The 24,304-nt window shown below is 34.5% G+C and overlaps 2 protein-coding genes across 2 annotated transcripts; both read right to left on the bottom strand.

The window, feature by feature from the left end:
* Window positions 1–14,197: 14,197 nt before the first annotated feature.
* On the bottom strand, window positions 14,198–15,846 carry LOC128034114 (protein MAIN-LIKE 1-like). The gene is made up of 3 exons (XM_052622867.1): window positions 15,434–15,846; window positions 15,272–15,356; window positions 14,198–15,169 (listed from the first exon to the last, which is right to left on the bottom strand). The coding sequence occupies exons 1-3, from the start codon at window positions 15,811–15,813 to the stop codon at window positions 14,954–14,956; spliced, it is 681 nt and encodes a 226-aa protein (XP_052478827.1). The 5' UTR covers window positions 15,814–15,846; the 3' UTR covers window positions 14,198–14,953.
* Window positions 15,847–17,022: 1,176 nt separating this feature from the next.
* Window positions 17,023–18,531, bottom strand: LOC105778160 (CASP-like protein 1E1). Its single transcript, XM_012601791.2, has 2 exons — window positions 18,146–18,531; window positions 17,023–17,473 (listed from the first exon to the last, which is right to left on the bottom strand). Exons 1-2 carry the CDS (start codon window positions 18,391–18,393, stop codon window positions 17,119–17,121), a joined length of 603 nt encoding a protein of 200 aa, XP_012457245.1. The 5' UTR covers window positions 18,394–18,531; the 3' UTR covers window positions 17,023–17,118.
* Between the last annotated feature and the right edge of the window lie 5,773 nt (window positions 18,532–24,304).

The following is a 24,304-nucleotide window of genomic DNA, read 5'->3' as shown; positions in this document are numbered from 1 at the left end:
AAATGAATTGGTAGATATTTATAAAGGGGTTATATTGAGTTCATAAAAAAAACTTTGGGATTTTGCGAAAAAAAATTCTTATGGTTTCGATTTAATCCCGGTTTGGTCCCGATGTATGTTTTGGGCTTCGGAGGCCCATCCAAGGGACGTCATGACATGTTTCGATAAATGAATAGTATTTAACTCGTAATAACGAAAAATTTATTCTGTAAAATCTGGTAATGCCTCATACCCTATTTCGGCGACGAATACGGGTAGCGGGTGTTACAGGTATTTTTCAAAAAATCATAATGCAGATTTTTCAAAAACTTCCTACCCAACTCCGCTAAATACCAAAATAGACTTCCCCAGAACTTGTCCAACCAAATCACACCAGCAGATAATTGTGGAAAATGCCACCAGAGTTGTAGTTAAAACTATCAGATCAAATATATGTAGTGAAGCCACCATGCTACAGCCAAGCTCCCAGAATAGATATATGTGGTCAAGCCACTATAATTACAGATTTTTCAAAAACTTCCTACCCAATTCTGCTAAATACCAAATAGACTTCCCCAGAACTTGTCCAACCAAATCACACCAGTAGATAATCACAGTCAAGCTGCTAGATAGAAATGTGGTCAAGCCACTATAATTACAGATTTTTCAAAAACTTCCTACCCAATTCTGCTAAATACCAAATAGACTTCCCCAGAACTTGTCCAACCAAATCACACCAGTAGATAATTGTGGACAATGCCACCAGAGTTGTAGTTAAAACTATCAGATCAAATATATGTAGTGAAGCCACCATGCTACAGCCAAGCTCCCAGAATAGATATATGTGGTCAAGCCACTATAATTACAGTCAAGCTGCTAGATAGAAATGTGGATAAACCACCAAATAAGGTAGATCATTAAACTGCCAGAACTTTCTCCTTACCATATTACCCCAACCCCATGCAATGTGACATGGCATGCAAATACAGAACCAAAATGATAAGTATGTTGAACATGCATTCATATTCTTAACAGAAACTAGTAACCATGGGTTTCATGCTTTGCAAACAGATATTATGAATCACGTTAACCATAACAGCCACAATGTCACATGCATGGTCAGATAACTACTTCAGAGATTTTCAACTTAACATATTGAAACATCATATACTCATACACAACATTACAACATAGATACATGCCATTAGATTTAACAAAACACGAATCACACACATATATTTCACATACCTTAAACACATCACATATAGAAGCACATTAACGTATACCTTGTTTTTAAGTCTTATTTAAGCAGTATGGACCCTACGGAGGGTCTTATTACAAATCACACATAAAAAATGGGCCTAGGATAAAATTTTAGAAAATGGGCCCACACGGCTCAGTTAACCCAGACCGTGCGACATGCACGATGATCTGGCACACGGTCATGTGACGTCGACAGTGAGTTTTTCAGCTTTTTGTCGTTCGCTATTTTTACAAGTTTGAGTCACACACCTAATTAATTTCTAATGCAGATACCACGACATAATTCCAAACTCCTAAACGACATTCAGAAAATGATTAATTAACATGAATCACTAAGAATCCAAATACAAATTCGACCACAACCATTTAACTGTAAGACCATAACCAAAACGCAAATTAGCCTCTCGGCATTCCAATACTTACCCAAACAGTAAAAGTAGTTCTAAAAACCTCCTAACTTGCCAGATATATGTCGTGCAACTCACAACCTTCACCTAACAAATTCCCACACAAAAGAGAACATTTCAAATGCCGTCAAAACCAACCAAGGTTACTCAAACAACTTACGAACACCATTCTTATGAGCAAAATTACTTAAACAAAACACCCACTTCCACAACACTTACCGAAATCCAGAAACTCCAAAATGCACCAAAGACTTAAATTAGAACTAGGAACAGTAAACGAAAAGGATGAGGGTTACAATATCACAAAGAATCGTTAAGAAGAAATAATAGAAAAAAATTATAGTTTGGCCCCAATAACAAAGAAAAACTGAAAAGATAATAGAGAAATTAGGGAAGAAGGGAAAAGTGGATGTGAAAATTTGAGAAAGAAACGTGGGAAATTTTTTCTAGAAAATAATTTTTTTAATTAATTTAATTTTTTTTCTAAAACAGATATTAACTACCCACACTCCCACTCAATGTAACAATCTGATTTTTAGTGATGTCGGGAATAGTGGTTCGGGACCACCAAATCTGATAGGTAAGCTCGTAAATTTTATTATTTAATATTTACGAGTCAAATGTGATTATAGGAAGATTTTTGAATTAGTAATTTGTGTTTTATGAGGATTTAGTAGGATAAGTGATTTAGAAAACGAGGTATCGAAACTTTGATTTTATAAACCGAACCGTAAATATTTTTTTAAATATTTACAAAATGTCATTAAGGTCGTATTAAAATTTCATTAGAATATTTTAACGTTTTGATAGTTAATTAATTAAAAAGGACTAAATTGAAAAAGGTGCAAAACTTGCTAATTAAAGAAATAGTGATTAAATACCTTAAATGGTAAATAGGGGAGGACTAAAAAGGCAATTAGGCACACAAGGGATGGCTGAGGCGGCATAAGCAGAGAAAAATCATGAAATTAGGTGAAACAAGGGTAAAATTGGAAATGGAATAAAATTAAAATAGTTGAAAATGGGATTTAATAGTTTCTAGGCTATTCTTCATCAATCTTCAGCCTAAAAACACCATTTAAGAACCCTTAAGAATCTGATTTTCATATTTTTCTACAAGTGAGTTCAATTCTTGCCCTTTTTTTAGAATTTTCATGTTTTTAAGACTTTTACAATTAGGTCCAACTATCTATTTCATTTGTTTTTGATTTTGTTGGTAATTTAGAAAGTTACCATTGATGAATACCAAATCTTTTGATGAATTAACATGGATTTATAACTTTAATTTTGTTATATGATGATTTTATCAAGTGATTTTGATAGATATTGATTTTAGGACCAAATTGTGAAAAGGTTAAATATTCAGGTTTGGTGTTGAAACTAAATACCAAGAGCTATATAATAGCCTAGAATATTTAGATAAATTGGCAATTGAGAAAAATTAGCTCATTTGATAGACTAATTAGTAAGGGACTGAATTGCAAAAATAGTAAAAGTTAGGGTAATTGTGTAATTTTGAAAATTGAGAGGAATTAATTGTGAAGTGAATTGAAACTGAAATATATGTTAATGGATGGATAATTTTATATTTTAGATCAAGAGCCTGTAGATAATCATGAAAAAGGGAAATTAGCGGAATAGTCCCTGAACTACTATAAATCTTACAAATTAACCCAGGTAAGTTCGTATGGTTAAACTTTAATGTTTATATATTAAATTGATGAATGGTAATATGTATTTATTCATATCTATTGTTAAAAATAAAATTATTGTTAAATTATGAAATTGAATTGAATGTTCAAAACGAGTGCAACCCGAGATTGAATACAATCATTCTATGGTGAAAGTTAGCAAAGGATGAATTGACGGTGATTTACCCAAGTAAACTGAGGTTCAGCATTTGTTGCGAACTCTCGTGTTTACTTTTTTTTTAGCTCACACGAGTTTCTGTTAACTCATATGAGTTTCTGTTCAACCCTAATGGGTTTCCGTTCAGCTCTTTTATGCTTCAGCTTAACCCTTACAGGTTTCTGTTCAGCTCCTATGAGCTTCCGTTTCAACCTTTATGGGTTTTTTTTAGCATTTATGTGCTTCTATGTAGCCTTCGGGCTTCTGAATACGATGTACTTATATTCGTAAGTCGTTTTTCGATTCGGTAAGAATTGGCAAGTGACATGAAATTAATGTTTGAAGACTTAATTTTATTATTGGTATTGATATGAAGTAAGTGAATTCATCAATTGAAGTTGTGATTGGCAGGAAATGTACATTGAATGATTTACTTAAATGATTTGTTATAGTATGTTCGATAAGATTTATGTTTAAAACCATCAAATTTACTAAGCTGCATTAAGCTTACTTGTGTTGTTTAATGTCCTTATAGATTAACGTGAGATCAGGAGATCAGATCAACACATCAAGTCACACTATCCAGCTCATTTCGGTAGTTTTTGCTATGTACATTTTGGTTTATATGGCATGTATAAGGTTGAATTGGTTTGCGTAAAAGTTAAGAGTTACATTTTGTTTATACTCCCAACCAACTTATGTATGTATGGATTAATCATGTTGATAAATGTGTTGGGGTAGTTAGGTGATGGGTGACCTATAGGTATATAAGTAAATTGACTAATGTGGTAAATTAGAATGTTAGGATGTATGTGATAATATGACAAAATTAGAGCTAGGAATTGGTTGTTTTGAAGGCATTGTTATGGCCTATAAGTATGAAATTTGAAGTGTTTAGGTTGAAATCAAGAATGGGTGAGAAATGTGGCCTTAAAATGGCCTAATTTTGTCCACACGGATAGAGACACGAGCGTGTGTCTCAATCGTGTGTGACACACGGCCTAGCACATAGGCGTGTGGTCTGGGCGCGTGTCCCCTGCATTTTTAAAATTTGAGAAATAGAATGCCTAGGTTTTTGAACATGGCCTAGCACACGGGCGTGTGGCATGGCCATTGACCCCTGCACTTAATTTCATATCACACGGCCTAGGACACGGGCGTGTGACTAGACCGTGTAACCCAAGTCAAAGAGTTACACGTGCTGGGACACGGCCGTGTGCCTCAAATCGTATGCCCACACGGCCTAAGACACGACATGTCTCTTGGCCGTGTGAGCCACACGGCCTGGCCACACAGGCGTGTGTTCCCTGCACCTAAGCAGAATTTTGAAATTTTGGAAAAAATTCTTTAAGTTTCTGGTTTAGTCCCAATTTACTTTTAATGCATTTTGAGCCTCGAGGGCTAATACAAGGGACAATATGAGTGTTTTATAATTGGTTCTTGATATGTATATTAAATATTATGAAATGTTCGTATTTAGTCCGTAAAGTCTGGTAATGTTTGGTAACCCTGCTCTGACGACGGATAAGGATTAAGGGTGTTACACTCAATCTCCCCACTAACCACCTTATCAGGTTTTAGAATTCAAACACAACCTAAACACTGATATAAGGGCAGCACAAGGAGAATTAGCAAAAATTATTTATGTTTGCACATGCAATGATTTGAACACATGACCAAAGGGTAAGTTGAAGCCTTACCACTAAACCAGCAAGCTCATTCTTATAATTGGTTGAGCGAAGATAATATAAAAGCCAAACGTTTTAAGGGTAAGGTTAGGATAAATATAATAAAAATTCAAAGGAAAATGTTTGAACGTAGAACCTCTCACACACAAGCATAATACCTATCCATTAAATTAGATTAACTTACTTAATAAAATCCCTATAACCTTAATTTAGAAATTAAACGTGACCACTCTTGGTTTCACTAACCCTATCTCTTCTAACCCAATTTTTGGGATGTGACAATAATTCCATTACATGCAGAGGTCACTTAAGTGACTATCGATAACCTTACCTGATACAGTATAGAACCAATGGATTAACTGACATCTTTAGCTTTCTTCTTTTTTCATAAATCCGTAAACACGAAATGATTAGGAAGCTTACCAGCTTGATAAATAATCAGTTACTTATACATAAAATTTAGCTTATTTCCTCAATGCAAACCGCTGTTTAATCTTTCTCTCTTACAATCAAACCAATGAATAATATGAAGAATGAACTGAAAAATGAAAGAACAACCCTAGAGAATAATGTCTCTCCCTTATATAATACTTCCGCACAACCTTCACCGATCTTAAATTCAACAGCCAAGATATATTCCTAATTCAAATGTAACAGAACCAAAGTTAAAATCCAACCTTTCCACAACCAGCCTGCCAATTCCTCTTTTTTCCACTAGAACCCGCTCAATTTATAAGCTTTTCAAAATTAATACCCAAAATCATATTCCAACTTAAACTTAAGATTTTTGGGTGTGAAAATTTATATATGTTAGCTTGGATGTTAACTTAGTTTAAACCCTACCTATTGTTTAATTTTGGAAAGTATATGTGTTTTCTTTAGTAAAATTTTGTGATTTTGAATGATTCTCAATTGGTATATTTGATATTGATATGACATTGTTAAATGTTGGTTTGAATGGTTTAAAGGCATATTCTATAAGTTGAGTTTGGAATAGGTTGAATTGAAATGATTTGGTGCCAATTTAAGGCATATTGGTTTGGTTGATTAGAAAGGTTAAGTGCATGTTTTGGTATATATTTTGGCTAGTTTTGTGCAGGTCTAAGTGTGAGTTGTAGGCATCAAATGTATAGAATGTTAAGTTGACATGAAGGTACCAAAATGTGAGTTTTTGACATTTTTGGCTCTGAGGTATCGATACCCTTGAAAATGGTATCGATACATTGGTGTTATTTCTTAAATTTTCAAACATTGAACTTAAAAATGATATCAATACTGAGATAAGGTATCGATACCTTGATAAGGGTATCAGTACTTTATGTCTAGTATCGATACATGCGTTTTTAATTCATTTTTTTTGAAACATCAAAGGTGAAAATGGTAACAATACCTTTATGGTGTATCGATACATATTCTGAAAACTCTAAAAATATTGCAATTTGGTCCTTTTTCAAGCTCAAGTTAGTAAATAAGCTCGAATTAGCTCGAATAAGTCCCAGAAAAGATTGTATAACATAAGTATGAGTTGTTTTGATTATGAATGCATGTATTGTAGTGTAACTTGATTATTAAATGTTTATGGTTGCTTCAACAACAATTGTAGCATCCCATAACTCGAACCCCGCAATCGGGTTGGGTAAGGGGTGTTACACACGTCGCAACCTCAGACTCTTGATGTGATAACACTGCCATCTCAGAGAGCAACGTTGTAGTGTGAAATATTAAGATGACAATGCTGCAACGAGGGAATGACGAAGTCACACCGTCAGTCCATGAATTTTTTAACTTTACAATTTGGTCTTAGTTTGAGTGCGGACTAGAATAAGAGTATTCATATGCTAGTGTAAGTCCCTGAATTGATTGTAGATTATATAATATGTCTGTCTTGCTGTACTTAAATGTATAAATACATGAATTAGATATTTATTTGATCGTTGTTTCTCCCGTAACTAGTGTAGCATTTTGTAGCTCATACCAGTGTTCGGGTCTGGCAAAAGGTGTTACATGTTTGGATAGTTTACGAAATGCAAGCTAAAAGTTGCAATTACTTGAACCCAATCGAATTATATTTTTTATTTTTCTTAATGGTATAAAAGAGCTTCAAAGATTTTTTTTAAAAATAAACTAAGTCATTCCCAACGTTTTGCACCCAATTGGGCCCCTAAACTGACAATTTTGACCAATGAGACCAACTTAACCAATGTTGACCGTTAGACACTAACGGCAACGCTAGTGTGGTTGTTAACTAATACCATGTCAGCTAACAAATGTTGATGTGACGATCCACATCAACATTGAAAATACAAAATTTCTAAAAGAATATTCTAAAATTATTTTAAAATAATTACACAATGAACTAGAACGAATGGTTATCCAAGTTTATTTGAATCTAGACACACATTTGTCCAGATTCATTTTGGAATTATAAAAATAATAAAAATATTCTTAGAAAATAATAAAAAATTATATAATATATAAAATAAGATCTTGTTAAACTTATGCACATTCACTTGCATGGACGTAAATATAGATGGAGTAATTGTAAAGTTGAAGCTTCTTTTAGTAGATTGAATTGATTTCTTTTGTATCCTGAGTTGTTACAAATGTGTCAGAATGTTATTCAGCTTGTCCTTCCGAGATCACAATCCAATGTTGTTGGAAGAGTTTGATAGCATTTCGTTTTTCCAATTATTGGTTAAATGAAACTAGTTTTGAAAGATGGTAAAGAAATCTTTTAGTGATACAAATGGGTCTGGAAAATACCTAAATCTCCTGAGTAAATTGAGGTGGATTAAGACTTGGTGTAATAGTAATTTAGGAGATGAAAAGTTTGTGGTTAGCTCCTTTGAAAATCATGTTAATTTCTTATAGGATTTGCTACAAAAAGGGAGTGCAAGGGTTGAGGTTGCTAAGAAGATCAAGGTGAAAAAGGGCTTTATATAGAAGGGAAGAGCGTGAATTTAAAAATAATGGAAAAATTACAAAGTATTTCCTTTTGATGGCTTTGGCTAGGAGGAACATGTAACCCAATTTTTTTGGTAGAAAGAATATCGTTACGCGATTGCAATATTAATCATAGACTAAATTATTGAAAGATTATTCATATCCCTTTGCAAAAAATCACATATTAAACTTAGAGGCTCTTCATAGTATAGTAATCATGAGACTCCAATAGAAGCATATTTTGCCATGTGGTTTATAACTTCATTAAGCAATCTAGGAATGTAACGAAAACGAACTTTCAAATTTTGGGTTAATATTAATTGATAACATGTAACCCAAATTTGAAGTCAAGAGAAGGTGAAGATTGTTTAAAAGACCTTGAGAAAATTTTGAGTGCCGTCAAAATTCACTTTGAATCTTGAAATTTGACCGTTGCAATGGCTATTAAATGAAGAGGTACTCTATTGATGGTATCAAGGTATGATCACTTTATTATAATTCATTTCTCGGTTGAAAAGATATTATTGTTATATCATTATCACAATTTGAATCTGGTTGAGTCCTTCATTAGGCATTCACCTATGGTGGGCTCAATTAGGCCCTCCATTAGATTCTCAATTTTCCTATAAATATCTCAATATATCATTTGGGCAAAATACCAAAAAAAGCCACTTTTTTTTAAATTTACCGAAATGGGCCCGGTATTTTATTATTTACCAAAATGGGCCATTTTTCCCCTAAATCGCGTCCACGTCACCGCGAAGTCAGGGGACGTGCCAGGAAATCGCGGCCACGTCAGCGCGTTTTGCTAACGAGGCAACAAAGTAAACAAATAAGGGATTTGTTGCCACGTAGCGAGCCCCTAGGGATGCAATTTCCCCGTTTTTCCCACGTTAGGTTTTTGGATTTTAAGGTTTAGGGCTTAAGGTTTTTATGGTTTCTAGTGTTTTAGAGAAAAAAGTAAACAAATAAGGGATTAGGGTTTAGGGTTTCCTAATTAAATTAATTATAATTTATTCAAAATTGGATTACGTTTCGTGTTTATGGGTTTTTAAGATAAAATCAAAGCAGGATGCTTTATCAGAAGGATTTCTGAAGTCGCGCCCACGTGTATGTGCTTTTGCTACAGTAGGTTATGGAAAAATAATTTCGAGTTGACATTTCTGAGCAAATAGTATAAAAAATGCTTCAAGCAGGATGCTTTATGAGAAGAAATTGTGAAATCGCGCCCTCGTGGACGCGCTTTTGCTACAGTAGGTCCTGGAAGAAATAATTTCGAGTTGACGTTTCTGAGCAAATAGTTTAAAAAACGCTTCAAGCAGGATGCTATTTGAGAAGAATTTGTGAAATCGCGCTCTCGTGGACGCGCTTTTACTATAGTAGGTCCTGAAAGAAATAATTTCGAGTTGACGTTTTTAAGAAAATAGTTTAAAAAATGCTTCAAGCAAGATGCTATTTGAAAATAAATTGTGAAATCGCGCCCTCGTGGATACGCTTTTGCTACAGTAGCATGTTTGGGCTGAGGCTATAAATGAGGCAAAAAATGTTCTCAGAATGCATAAGTCACAGCAGAAACAATTTAGAGAGGCTAAGAAGGTTAGAGTTTCAAATATTAGTGAACGTATTAGTGTTGTTATTTACTATAATGGTGAGGTTTGCCACACCGAGAATGGTGTTATTTTTTTGTGCGAGAATACGGTGCGACTGGTTTTTAACCAGAACATAGATTTGACAGAACTTCGTAAAATAATTAGGCGTAAAATTTTCGGAACGAAGCCAATGAAGGTTCTGTCTATTACGTATCGATTTTGTTCTTCTGTTGATCCAGTGACATATGACTCGTTCGACATAAAAGGTGCTCGTAGCTTGGAGGCAATGGTGCAGACTCATCTTGCTAGTGGAGCACCTTATATTGAGTTATATGTACAATTTACATCGCCAAATGATGTACTTGCGACCGGTGTTCAAGATGTATACATGACCCCTGGCCGACACTCGGTTAGCGGGTTACAAAACACGGAACAGCCCATGTTTGGTAGCGGTGTCGAATGCATACCCCCTGCATGACACTCTGTCGGTGGATGAGACATGTACGTCTGTGGCTCAATGTTTGATGCTGGAAATACGTACTGGAGAACGGCATCAAGTTCTAGTGGTTGGCAATTTACATCCAATTGGGGACGTTATGAAATACCCAGAAGAAGGGAAGATATACTCCCTACGACGTCAACTGGTGAGGGGACCTTGTATGCTGCAGATGATTGTGGGTTAGAAGATGACTCCGATGTGGATCCACCTCAAGAGCCCGGGCCCGATGGTGCAGAAGTTGGCTTATTTTCTGAACCGGAGCCTATTCCAACAGAACCTGAAGATGCTGAAAAGAGTTCAGATGAAGAAGAAAATCCACGATTCAGAGCATACTCACCTCCAGACCACATGCATAATGTCGATCTATCTGTAGATGATGCGTTAGAGTTTTCAGATCTACCATACCGGTTGCGTGATCGTACAAGTTCGGGGCTAGATTCGGGTGAATTTGAAGTTGGTAATCAGTTTACCAACAAGGATAGTTTTATTCGTGCTTTGAAACAACATAGCATCAAAAACGGTGTTAACTACCACGTCGTTAAATCCAAATCTGATAAGTTTGAGGCAAACTGTGCGGTGCAAGACGACACATGTTCATTGAAAATCTACTCCTCCTTAAGGAAAATGACAGGGTTGTGGGAGATTAAAAAGTACAAAGTCCCCATACATGTGCTGTAGGTACAATATTGATGGTTTCTGAATAATACTGTTATTATGTAATGTTGCATTATTTAATGTACTCCGTTTATAGGTGTTTCACAAGATCATCCCAAGATGGATTCAGCTATGTTAGCTAGCTTGATACTACCACGGTGAAAGCAAATCCCAAAACTTCAGTGCCGGTGTTAATTGCCAATATCCGTAGCCAAATAGTGTACACGCTCTCTTATCGCAAGGCTTGGATAGCTAAGAAAAAGGCATTGGAGAAGGTGCATAGTGGGTAGGACGCCTCATATAATGAAATATGGCAGTGGTGTCAAGTGCTAGAGAGATACGTCCCAAGTGCCATCACAGACCTTGAAACGGAACATGCGTACTACAACGGTCGATTGCTACTTGGATGTCAAGTGTTCAAACTCCTGTTTTGGACCTTTAAGCAATGTTGAGACATATTTCCATACTGCAAGCCATTGGTACAAATTGACGGTACCTTTATGTTTGGTAGGTATACTCATCGGCTATTGCTTACAGTGGCACAGGATGGCGGTGGGAGAATTCTTACAATTGCATTTGCAATAACACGAGAGGAGTCGTCTGATGACTGGGATTTCTTTCTTTCTAGGTTAAGGAGGCATGTGTGCCCCCAACCTGATATCTGTGTTATTTCAGATCGAGGCACCGGTATACTAGCTGCATTTGATTGACAGGGAAGCTTATGGCAGTGCACACACCATCGATATTGCCTAAGGCACGTTGCTTCCAACTACTACAGGCAATATCCATCTAAGAGCAAACGACGACAAGTGACCAACATGGGTATTTAGTGTCTATCTGTGTTCTTTCAATTGTCAATTTGAATTAGTTGTAAATGAAGAAGTGGTATGTAATATTCACTATGAACTTATATTGGTAGGGTATGAAATAAATAAAGACCGTTTCCACGAGATGTTAGCAAATTTATGTTCAATTAACGGAAAAGGCGCGGACTACCTTTGCAACATATAGTCATATGACCTCAAACCTGGCTGAATACATAAATTTTGTTCTAAAAGGAACGCGCCATCTACCGATAACATCAGTTGTGCGAGAGACATATTTTCGTTTGGCGGCGCCATGTATGGTGCAGTAAGGTAGTTCAAGAAATTAACAAGGCCAAGGCGCGGGCGAACACCATGCACACAGTGTGTCACGATCGAGACAACTTATGGTTTCGCGTGACAGAGTTTGACAGACCGCACCAAGGTGTTGTTGGCGGGCAATATCGTGTACACTTGCGAAATAGGACTTGCGACTGTAGGATGTTTGATACACTTCATTATCCATGCGCTCATGTTATTGCAGCTTGTCAGAATCTCTGTCTGGATCCGATAAGCTATGTGGACGAAATGTACAAATTAGAAAACATGTACAACGTCTGGAGACACGTTTTCCTACCGGTCCCAGATGAACGTAAGTGGCCACCCGTATCTCTTGCTCCTTTTAAACTGTTACGGGATAGAAAATTGCATCGCAAACCAAAGGATCGACCTTGCTCGACTAGAATACGTAACAATATGGATATCCAAAAAACAGTCAGTCAATAGAAGTTGTGCAAATGGTGTAGGAATCCAGGCCATACAAGTCGATCATGCCCTAATCGTAATAGTTGAATGTAGTTGTAAACAAATTATATTTTTTTCAATTATTAATTGATAATTGTATTAATTGTTAGTAAAATTATCAAATTATATCAAATTATTAATTGTTAGTACCAGTCAAAACATTTTTTCAAATCTAACATTATGTGAATGTAAAATTATTAATCGATAATTGTATTAATGGTTAGTAAAATTATCAAATTATATCAAATTATTAATTGTTAGTACCAGTCAAAACATTTTTTAAATCTAGCATTATGTGAATGTAAAATTATTAATTGATAATTGTATTAATGGTTAGTAAAATTATCAAATTATATTTAAGTTAAGTGTTAGGATTTTTAAGTTAAGGGTTAGGGTTTTAAAGTTAAGGGTTAAGGTTTTTAAGTTAAGGGTTTGAGGTTTTTAGGTTAAGGGTTTAAGGTTTTAAATTTAAGGGTTAGGGTTTTTAAGTTAAAGGTTAGGGTTTTTAAGTTAAGGGTTTAAGGTTTTTAATTTAAGAGTTTAGGGTTTTAAAGTTAAGGTTTAGGATTTTAAAGTTAAGGGTTAGGGCTTTTTAAGTTAAGGGTTAGGGTTTTTAAGTTAAGGGTTTAGGATTTTTAAGTTAAGGGTTTATGGTTTTTAAGTTAAGGGATTAGGGTTTTAAAGTCAAAGGTTAGGGTTTTTAGGTTAAGGGTTTATGGTTTTTAGGTTAAGGGTTTATGGTTTTTAGGTTAAGGGTTTATGGTTTTTAAGTTAAGAGTTTAGGGTTTTAAAGTCAAGGGTTAAGGTTTTTAAGTTAAGGGTTTAAGGTTTTTAAGTTAAGAGTTTAGGGTTTTAAGTTAAGGGTTTAGGGTTTTAAAGTTAAGAGTTAGGGTTTTTAGGTTAAGGGTTTATGGTTTTTAAGTTAAGAATTTAAGGTTTTAAAGTCAAGGGTTAGGGTTTTTAAGTTAAGGGTTTAAAGTTTTTAAGTTAAGGGTTTAGGGTTTTAAAGTTAAGAGTTTAGGGTTTTAAAGTTAAGGGTTAGGGTTTTTAAGTTAAGGGTTAGTGTTAAGGTTTTTCAGTTAAGGGTTAGGGTTTTTATGTTAAGGGTTAGGGTTTTTAAGTTAAGGGTTTAGGGTTTTAAACTCAAGGGTTAGGGTTTTTAAGTTAAGGGTTTAGTGTTTTAAGTTAAGGTTTAGGGTTTTAAAGTTAAGGGTTAGGGGTTTTAAGTTAATGGTTAGTGTTTTTAAGTTAAGGGTTTAGGGTTTTTAAGTTAGGGGTTTAAGGTTTTAAAGTTAAGGGTTAGGGTTTAAAAGTTAAGGGTTTAGGGTTTAAAAGTCAAGGGTTTAGGGTTTTAAGTTACGAGTTTAGGGTTTTAAAGTCAATGATTGGGGTTTTTAAGTTAAAGGTTTAGAGTTTTTAAGTTAAAGGTTTAGGGTTTTAAAGTTAAGGGCTAGGATTTTTAAGTTAAGGGTTAGGGTTATAGTTTTTAAGTTAAGGGTTTAGGGTTTGTCAATTAAATTATGCATTTAATTATATATTATAAATTTATAAAATTTTATTTTAGGGTTTTAAGTAATAACTCAAAAAAATTTCTATTTTATTACATCAAATAATATCAAAATATTCAAAATATTTATACAAATAAATTAAAATACAATTCAATCTCCGTGCACGGGATTCGATTATTTTATGGCGTAGTCGTGTGATTCTGTATTGGATTCCTTCTTTGTCAAGCTTTCGACAGCAGTTGTGGTTCCTCCGACGGGGATTCTGGTTCTTCCGGTAGGGAATCTGGTTGTCAGAGTTGAGACGATGAGCCACCTTGATAGAATAGTGAATGTGGAGGTGTTTGCATCACCAACGCCGACGATGTTTAAAACCCATACGGTGGTGGGGATTGGTAAAAAGAAGAGCTCCCCGACGGCCCCTCTTACGATCCCTCGTGCGTCGCTGGCCTATACATCGACGGTCCACTCGGCGTAACAGGAAATGGAGCTGAACAGGGCCATTGACTGCAACCTGCCATAGAACTCGAAAAAGGAAACATATAAGGGTTAGGATACATAAATGGGCTAGGAAACGCACCTGGCATCATCTGAAAAGGTTGTGCCGTGGGTATCATTGGTTGAACTGCTAGGTCGGGTGACTGAGTCGGTGCTCTCGTTGGGCCTGGTGATTGAATGGTCGCTGATGATGGGCCGAGTGAATGTCTGGGCCTCGTTGTGGGGCCAGCGTCGTCATCCAGTCGTCTTGGATTTAAAAGCCCGCGTCTTTCCCTTTGGACATGTAATTTCCACTGCCTCTCCTCTACCAACAGTAAATACGGCTTGCCATGGATCCTAAATCATGGCATGTATTCCGGCACGCACGCTAACTCCGGAATGATGATCGGTTCCATAGTAGGTATATACTCATACCCATCTTCCCACATTTCGATGTAGTGGGACCAAAATCTCGGCCAATCCATATGCAGTTGTCATAGGTCGATTTTGTTGTGATCATCAAACACCTCAAGTGCCACAGGAATCGGTTGTCTACATCCAAATTGCCGTAACACTCTGTCTGATTGGTGCATCTCCACGGTCGCATAGCTGATCAACGCGACTTTCGCGTGCCAAGCGTTTGGATTTTGTAAGAACTCATCCGGAATTACTGTCTGAATTGTCGGATCCTCGTATGGTGTCCATTGAAACTATATGAACATGATAGAAATATTAGTTATATACATAATACTAAATACTAAATACCAATCGACTAGCGAATGGTGGAAATATCATTTTTATTTAATACTTACTTGTGCTTTCGACTGTTGGTCTAATAGAAGCCGTATATCTTCAAGAGAGGTAGGTAATCGAGCATAACTTGCCGGATGATTCCACCTAATTAAATAAATTTTTAGCATACTTTTATTTTTAAAAATCTACATAATAATTGTAAAATCTAATATAAAATTTACCTCGTTATGAGTGGGAATGTATATGGGTGGTCCACACGAGGACGTAGAAATGGAAAGCGAAACCATGCCCATGACTGCAGTAGTGACAAGCAACGTCTGATTTTTACTTTAGTCGGTAGCGTCGCCCCGCACATCTCCCGATATAATGTCGCCAAGGCAGCAGACCCCCAACTCAATTCACCAGCTGCTCTAAAATCAACGAGTTTCAGCAGCCATCTTAGATGTACGCGGCTCCGTGACAAGTCTGGCATCAGATAACCTCCAATTATCTGAAGAATGTATGCCCAAGCATATCGGATTCTTTCTACTTCGGTTGAATCATCATCCGGATCCAAGAATGTGTCTCGTAACCAGCCCATCTCGATCTTACCTCCGTCCATTTTCTCCGGAATAGCACCCAAAAGTTCGTAGCACACCGCTCCCCAATCGCTAGATTAGGCGGACGATATTTGGGAACCCGCCCACCGCAATCCCAATTGTGGTGACATCTTCCAACGTGATAGTGCACTCCCACATGGAAGATGGAATGTGTCGTCTCGGTCTCCACCTCTCCATCAACGCACCGATAAGTTTGGGTCCACCTTGCATCCCAACCTCACCGTGCCACGTGCCAAAACCCGCTTCCAGCAGTAGTTCTCTACCAGCGGTGATGGAGGAGCATGCATATTAGGATATTGCATTCCAATATCCGATCTCTGACTTTTATAACAAATAATAAATTAATAATTATATAAAATGCATAAATAAAAAATCTTAAATAATATTTAAAAATTAAATTTAACACTTACCATTTTCATTTGTTTGACGGATATGTGCTGCTTATCAAGACGAGTCAATTCTTCGACCATTGCTGAAATTGTACAAATTTTTACGATTTAAAAAAATTTTAAAAAAATAAATTTATTTAAATTTATTTAAAAATAGGGATTTAAGAGAAATTTAAGAGCAAATTGCGATTAAATATGAATTTCAGAGAAATTTGGAAGGAATTTGAGAACAAATTGAGAGGAAATTTAGAGGAAATTTGAGAGAGGATTAGTTTGTGAAAAAAAAATAAGGGGTGGAGGTATTATAGATTTTTTTTTTACCATTGGGGGGGTAACGGTAAAAAAAATGACCGTTGCACTGTTCACGCGCGGAGCAAATCGCGTCCCCAAGGGCGCACTACGTGGCAACAAATTGCGGCCACGTCAGCGCGCTTTCCTGACATGCACACAAATCGCGCTTTCGTGGACGAGCTTTGTTGCCTCGTCAGCAAAGAGCGCTGACGTGGCCGCGATTTCCTGGCACGTCCCTTGACTTCGCGGTGACGTGGACGCAATTTAGGGGAAAAGGGCCCATTCCGGTAAATAATAAAATACTGGGCCCATTTCAATAAATTAAAAAAAAAAGTGACTTTTTTTTTAATATTTTGCCCATATCATTTAATAAGCGGACTTCTCTCTATTCAAAACCTTATTATACTATGTCTCTTCTTTTGTTGATACTATGCATTATAAAAAGTTAATTAAATAGATCAACTTGAATTTTTTTTAGTTCGAATAGATAACTCGATTGCTTATTTATTATAAATAAATAAAATCCACCCATAGCAATAAAATGATAAATCACGACAGCCAATAATTCACATACATGCTATTACATTTAAAATATTTTATTTTTGTCAACATAAAATAAACTGAAATTCACGATTTAGATGCAAATCTCTTATGGAACTTAAGAAGAGTAATGGCTACCGAAGCAGTAAAAGCCAAGGCAGCAAGTAAAGAAAGAAGAATGGAAACAGCGACTTGGTCACAAAATTTGTCGAACACATTGCAAACTTTGTTCCACCGAACGTGAGAGTTGCCTTTGTACCCCATCAGCCCGATGGCTAAGGCGGCACCGTTGGCCGAAAATAGCAATCCCACCATTAAAAGGTCCACCACTCCCACCATTTGACCCAATCTTGTGCTCGACTTTCCTTTTCTGGATCCCAACATGATTACTATTGAAATTGCTGCATATATGCTTGCTATTATATTTGCTACCACTGCGTACCTGGTTTCACCATTTATAACATATTTTTAATACTCTCATTTTCACTATTAAAATAATAATTTATTCAGAATCACATTTTTAAAAAAATATTAATAAAACATATACATGATTAAATTAATTCCAATAAAAAATAGTAGTTGACAGTTGAGTTAAATTAGTTTTAAAATCTCTCAAACACGAAATAAAATTTATGGTGAAATAGGTTGAGATTTTATCACGTCTTATTGATTTATTTATTTTAAATATAAATTTTTATTTTTATTTTTAATTATATGGTAAAATCTTAAATTTTAAGATGTATTAAATAATTATTCAAAATTTAATTCAATTAATACATTTAAAATTTCTTAAATTAATATAAATTTAACTTTATATATTTTATTAATTTAATCATTTATTCAAATTATTTTAATAAAAATATTAATTGAAAAATAATTTCTTAAAGATGATATATAATATAAAATTACCTGAATTGTTATTTAATGTTTTAGTTAATATTTTTTTTTTTATAAAAGCACCATTAAATCTTGTTGGATTGAATCAGTTTTGGGTTTCTTTTTCTCTCCTACTTAACCTTTGGCTTGGAAACAGAAATAAAAATTGTTGACTTTTCTTGTGGATTTCAGTAAAAATATGAGGTTGAAAGGTTTTCAAAGTGAAATAATTACTTACACCAGAGCTGACAAATAATGCCACTTAGCTTGGGCAGCAATATTGACGGTAGGCAAAGTTGGGGCTATCTGAATTGGAACCACCTTAGTCTGTTTATCCACACCAAGAACAATGGCTGCCGCAACAGTCAGCGCCAAAGCCACAACCCTCAGGATCAACTCACACGTATTCCCTCTTCTCGCCATGCTCTCTGCCCCTGTGCTGCCATCCAAACCATTGCTCACTTTGTTGTTGCTTTCGCTCTCCATTTTCAGAGGTTGAAAGAAAGATGTTCTTTGGATGGAAAGAAAGTTTCTTTTTTTTTCTTTCTTTGGAGGAAAATGTAGAATAGGAATGGGTTTTAAATAGAGGAGAAACAGTGGGTGGGAAAAGTAGAGGCAGGCCACACAAACAGTGGTAGAGTCCAAAAGGTGAAGGGAAGATCTGCAATATTATGACATTTATTGCGAGCTGTTAGCCTGTTCCCGTGGACAAGTGTGGAATGATGACTCTTATCATTGCATTTTCACACTTTATTTTTGACAAAATTTACTGATTAATTTGTTGGGTAAGCTACACCCAAAGTAGAGTTTTCTATAGATGGGGTGAGATTGGATTCAAGTCAGGTTTTTTAAATTTGAGTTTAGTTTGATTTGAAAAATGAGTCTAAGTTTTTGTTTAAATTTATTTTGAATAAAAATATTAAAACTTAAATTCAATTTAGCTTACTTTTATTAAAAATTATATAAAAAATTTAAAATATAATACATCAAATACACTAAAAATATTAAAATAAATGATTTCCAATAAATGGAAAGAAAAGTAAATAACACTAAGATAAGTACAACTTAGCAAGTAAATACCTCTAAAATAGTAACAAAACTAACAATAAAACAAGAGTTTTACAATATTCAAACAATAACAATAAAATAGAAGCAATATAATAGCAAAACAATGAAAAAACACTGCAAAGCAATAAAAAAAAAGTAGTAGTTCTTTTTCTTTTTCTTTTTTTTTTTTTTTGTAAATTTGGGAAGACTTGGGCAAAAAAAAAAGTTTACTCCAGGTCCGACATGTTTAGAAAACATGCCTATATTTTTACCCAAGCTCTTTCACTTTTCGAGTAGGCCATCGGGTCAAGTCACCATAGATAAGTTTAACTCAAAATCATTAAATTATTAGTAAATTTACGTTTTGGCCACCTAACTTCAAAAGATTACAAAATGATTACTGAATTATTTAAAATTTTTCATTTGAACCACTGAGTTGTTAAAATCACTGATATATGACTTTCATTGTTCATACCATTTGTACCAATTGAAAGCTCTCATTCCTCTTCTCTTCTGCAGTTTAGTTTTTTATTATCATAAAATAGATTTAAATATCACGAATCTACAAATTAAAATCTAAATAATTTTATTCTCTGATCTTCGACATGGATTGTCAAATTAATTTGGATCTAAAGTACGTTCTACTAGTGGATGGGTACTAATCTACTATACCAATTGTCAAATTATTGGTTGGAGTTTACTAGGTGAACTTTCTTTTTAAAAGAAAAAAATCTTGACAACCTAATGACTTAGATATAAATGGTATGATAGTTTAGTAAGTTAAAAGAAATTTTTGGAATAATTGAAGCATCAAAACGAAAGCAAAATTTAGCTTTCATAATCAATTATGCGGGTGTTATTTGTGGTTGTTGACAACAAGTAAAGGATTGAACTTAAAATAAATTTTAATATCCGAAATTACATTATCAATTTACCACTAACCAAAAATGGTTTGTATAGCTCGAAATCCATAATTATGCATTAGAAAAGGGGATGTAACCTGCATTTATTATATATTAAATTTAAGGCTCCAAAGTCACTGCCAATTTTCCTCAAACTCAAAATATCAGATGTGAGTCAACAATATATTGCTTCAAATATCTTCCATCATTTAATTCCCAAGCTCCCACTACCTGCCTTCTTAACCATTCATATTATGATTATCTTTTCAAAATTTAAACTTTTATTTTTCACTAAAAGTACAAACATTCATCAATTTTGCTAGATAATATAGTTTCATATCACGCTGTTTTTTTTTTTGTTAAAAATTCAAATGCTTTGCCAATTTGTTATTGTTTTTCACTCTTCACGATATGTTTCAAGTTTCTGTAAACTCATAATTTAGTCCTTATATTTTTATTTTAAAATTTTAGTCCCTCTAATCTTTTAATTTAAAATTTTAGATCTAATTATTAACACAGTTCATTTTTCTATTAATTTTATTGGAGTGACATTCTAAAATTTAAAAAGCACTAAGCTCGATAATCACGTGACAAAAAATTAGTATTGTAATGAACTTGAATTTTACAAAAAAGAATTTAATAATATTAACAATTCTTAAAATTCATATTACAAAACACAAATAGTGATTGAAATTGAAATTTAACCACCTGGGAAAGAAGGGGTCCATGCCCTTAGTAGTATAGATTAACGTAAAAGGTCAAAATGTTTGAAAATTGTAATAAAGCTGAAAAGGAATCTAACAGAGATGGGCGAACTGTTTAATTCATGGTGTAATCTCTTTTCAATTTTATGTAACCTGTTAGAATAAAAACAAATTAAAATTTTAAATATTATATTGATATATATAGTGATTCAGTTATTGAAAAATAAAATAAAATAACTAGATTATTTGAAAAATATTATGCATATTATGAAAATTGAAATATGACAAAAATCAAATAAAACAAATATCTAAACTTCATGTAAAATGGATTATTAGTATATATAAATTTATTTCTTTGAAAGTAAGTTATATATATCTGCACTATTTACATATAAAAATATAATGAGAATACAATAGAGATATTAATTTTTTAATTATTATGACAAATCGTGTCACGCCCTAATATATAAAGGGTTAGCTGAAATAATTAATTAAGAAAATTGAATAGGTTTGTTGGTTCCCTATCTAAAGAATTGAAGTTCAAGTAGCTCTTCTCCCTTATTTTTTTCTTTTTATTTTCAACATCCTAGGATAAAAATCACACTAAAATATATGCTTTTGGGGATAACACTTAATAATAAATGGGTAATAGCCCAACAATTAAATATTAGTTCTCCTCCCTTGTGTTCTTAGTTTCAAGCCACGCCCTTCCCTCCCATTTTGTTTTGAAATTCGGCCAGCTTTGAGGAAATTACAAGTGACGCACAAACCCTAGTCATTTAACCAATTTTTTCCTTATTAGAATTCACAAATTGCCCTTTTCAATTCCCAATAGAAATTCCCCTTCCTATTTCTTTTTTTTTCTTCTCTTTTCCTCTTCTTTATATCATATTTTCAACTAAACTACTATTGATTATTTTTCTTCTCCCGAATCAAATCATTCTCCTTCAATTATTCTTCTACCGGTTTTGTAATTGAAGTCAATAGCATTTCAATCCTTGCCAAGAAACAATATGTACATCTCGTTCCAAAGTTTAGATCCGGAATTTATTTAGTTTTTCTATTTCGTGCTAATTCTACGTTCAATTAAACAATCTTTTTTTATTCTTGACAAATCTTTCGATAATCATGATGAATCTTGAAATCAATTATTAACTCGTGTATAAATGTCGTTTGAATGACCTATTTTAGGTGCATCGGATCAGATTTGATCGTAAGGAACGTCGATCAGGCTTCTGGTGAATGGTGTGTGATCTTTTCCAAGCGAATCGGGATAAATCGTGTCAAGGAATAAGGCCACACGGTCTCCCACACGAGCGTGTGGAGCACATGCCCCCCACGGCCATATACCTCTGAAACCCTAGGCTAGTTCGTAAACCACACGACCACAACCCTTCCATGTGGCCTGCCACACAACCATTCTCCCCTGTAGGTTAATTTTTGCAATTGTCACACGACCACAGTCTGTTATACAACTTAACCGCACAGCTGTGTAACCTTTCCACACGGTCTATAGCTTCTCATACGGATGTGTCCCTTGTTTTACAATTTTTTTCCAAAAAATTATGTCATGTGTAATTTAGTCCTTGGATATTCTCTGAACTGTTTTTAGAGTTTTATTTCACTCAATTGAGTCTCTGATAATATGAACATTTTGGAATCAATGATCTAATTGACTGAATTACTACTGTTGTGTGCATGATATGTGAATGATAAATGCTCATTGTCTTTGTATTTCTGAAAAACTACTACTGTTAAATTTTGCCACTGTATTACTGTTAGAAAAATGGGTTTGGAAAATGTGGCGAAAAATAAATTTAGGGAAAAAGTAGAGTATTAAAATTTTTTTCCAAAAAAAGATCTTGGCCGTGATATCAAAAGTAATAAACACTTAATCGAAAATGTATCAAAATTGTACATTTTCGATTCATCTAGGATGAGCGCTTTGACCGAGTAGTCTTCTTCGCTATCCTCAAGCTCACGTCTGCCGAGTCTAGGCTAGCTTCGAATTAGAAAATTTTTCACAAAAATTATCAATGGGGTAATTTCATAATTTCTCAAAATTTTTGGGTCAAGTTTTAAATTAGAAAAATATCTCTAGAAATTTTCTAAAATAATCTCTTTAGAGAATTTTCTCTCTACAACTTCGTCTTGAATAATGACCCAAGACTCTCTTTATATAGGGAGAGTTTAGAGAGTTCAATTATAATTAAATTTAATTATTTTAATATTAAATTAATATAATATATATCAAGATAAATATTAGATTAAATTTAATATTAAATCTTATTAAAATAATAGATAAACATTAAATTAAATTAAATATTAAGATAATCACTTTAATATTAAATTAATAAAATACTATTAAGATAAATATTTAATTTAATTTAATATTAAACTATTAAAATAATATTAATTTTAGAATAGTTAATCTGAAATCAAATTCTCTTGCAAAGTCCTAGTAGGAGTGTAACTCTTCCACTACTCAATCTCCAAAGACCAACTGTTGCCGACCATCGGGACGACGCCGTCGCAGCTGCCAGCATCGTCGTGTCTGGTGGTGCAAGTGTGACACCCTTACGGCACCCGGAGTCGGTTCATCTGCTGCCGGTTCGATCTGGGTCAGTGACGACCTGACCGTTTCAGTCTAGCCACCTGTTAGACTGTTGGCCCGGTTTCACATACTGAACCTGGTTCGACCAGTTTTTGGGTATTGGTTTTAGTTTTGGGCTCCTAGGCCCAATTTACGATTTCAGATCCAACTTTCAAGTTCAATTACCCCTTGGATAAATTGTCTAACTTGAAAATTAATTTCTAAAAATATCATATTAATTAAATTAATTTGATTAATTTAATTTTACTTGATCAAAATTAAATTTTCCAAAAATCAATTAGATTTTCCAATTTAATTTTTCAAGAAAATTCTTTAATAAAATTTTCTAGTTGAACAATTCTCAGGACCACTACACCAAAACTGGCTTTTAGCGGCGATTAAACAAAAAACGCCACTACAAATCAAGCATTAGCGGCGCTTTTAGGAAAACGCCGGTAAGGGTCGATTATTCGCGGCGTTTTTTAAAAATCGCCTCTAAAAATAAGCATTAGCGGCGTTTATTTGAAAGCGCCAAAAAGCCTAAGCCAAGCAGTGCAGTTTTACGAGTTTTGGGGGTCTTTAGTGGCGTTTCTATAAAGCGCCGCTAATTCTCGTCTGTGGCGGCGGTTTTTAACAACACCAAAAAGCCTAAACCCAACGGTCTGCGTTTACTAAGTTTTGGGGTCTTTAGCGGCGTTTACGCTTTGCTACCGCTAATGCTCAGTCTTTAGCGGCGTTTTTTAAATGCGCAACAAGCCTAAACCAACAACCGTTTTACGAGTTTTGGGGTCTTCGCGCATTTTGTAATCGCGCTAATTCTTAGGTCTTTTAGCGGCGTTTTGTTAAAAGCGCCAAAAAGCCTAAGCCAAACGATACCGTTTTACGAGTTTTGGGGTCTTTAGCGTTTTTCAAAGCGCCGCTAATGCTCAGTGTTTAGCGTTTTTTAAAAGCGCGCAAAAAAGCCTAAGCCCAACGGCACCGTTTTACGAGTTTTAGGGTCTTTAGCGGCGTTTACGAATAAGTGCCGCTAATGCTCGAGTCTTTAGCGGCGTTTTTAAAAAGCGCCATAAAAACATTTTATCTATCTATTTGCTATGTAATTTGTTTATTTATATTAATTAAAATCCAATTTATTTTAATTGAATATTTGT

Source organism: Gossypium raimondii, chromosome 10 (assembly GCF_025698545.1).
Source record: "Gossypium raimondii isolate GPD5lz chromosome 10, ASM2569854v1, whole genome shotgun sequence".
Taxonomy (NCBI): Eukaryota; Viridiplantae; Streptophyta; class Magnoliopsida; order Malvales; family Malvaceae; genus Gossypium; species Gossypium raimondii.
The sequence above is the reverse complement of the archived record's forward strand: the minus strand, read 5'-3'. Positions and strand labels throughout refer to the sequence as shown.

Excerpts from the sequence above, each read along its gene's own strand:
- LOC105778160 (XM_012601791.2), bottom strand. The coding sequence starts at position 18,393 with ATGGAGAGCGAAAGCAACAACAAAGTGAGCAATGGTTTGGATGGCAGC. Across the intron at positions 17,474-18,145 it reads CATTATTTGTCAGCTCTGGT|GTACGCAGTGGTAGCAAATA; the intron begins GTAAGTAATTAT and ends TGGTGAAACCAG.
- LOC128034114 (XM_052622867.1), bottom strand. The coding sequence starts at position 15,813 with ATGGACGGAGGTAAGATCGAGATGGGCTGGTTACGAGACACATTCTTG. Across the intron at positions 15,357-15,433 it reads ACATTCCCACTCATAACGAG|GTGGAATCATCCGGCAAGTT; the intron begins GTAAATTTTATA and ends TTATTTAATTAG. Across the intron at positions 15,170-15,271 it reads ACCAACAGTCGAAAGCACAA|TTTCAATGGACACCATACGA; the intron begins GTAAGTATTAAA and ends ATGTTCATATAG.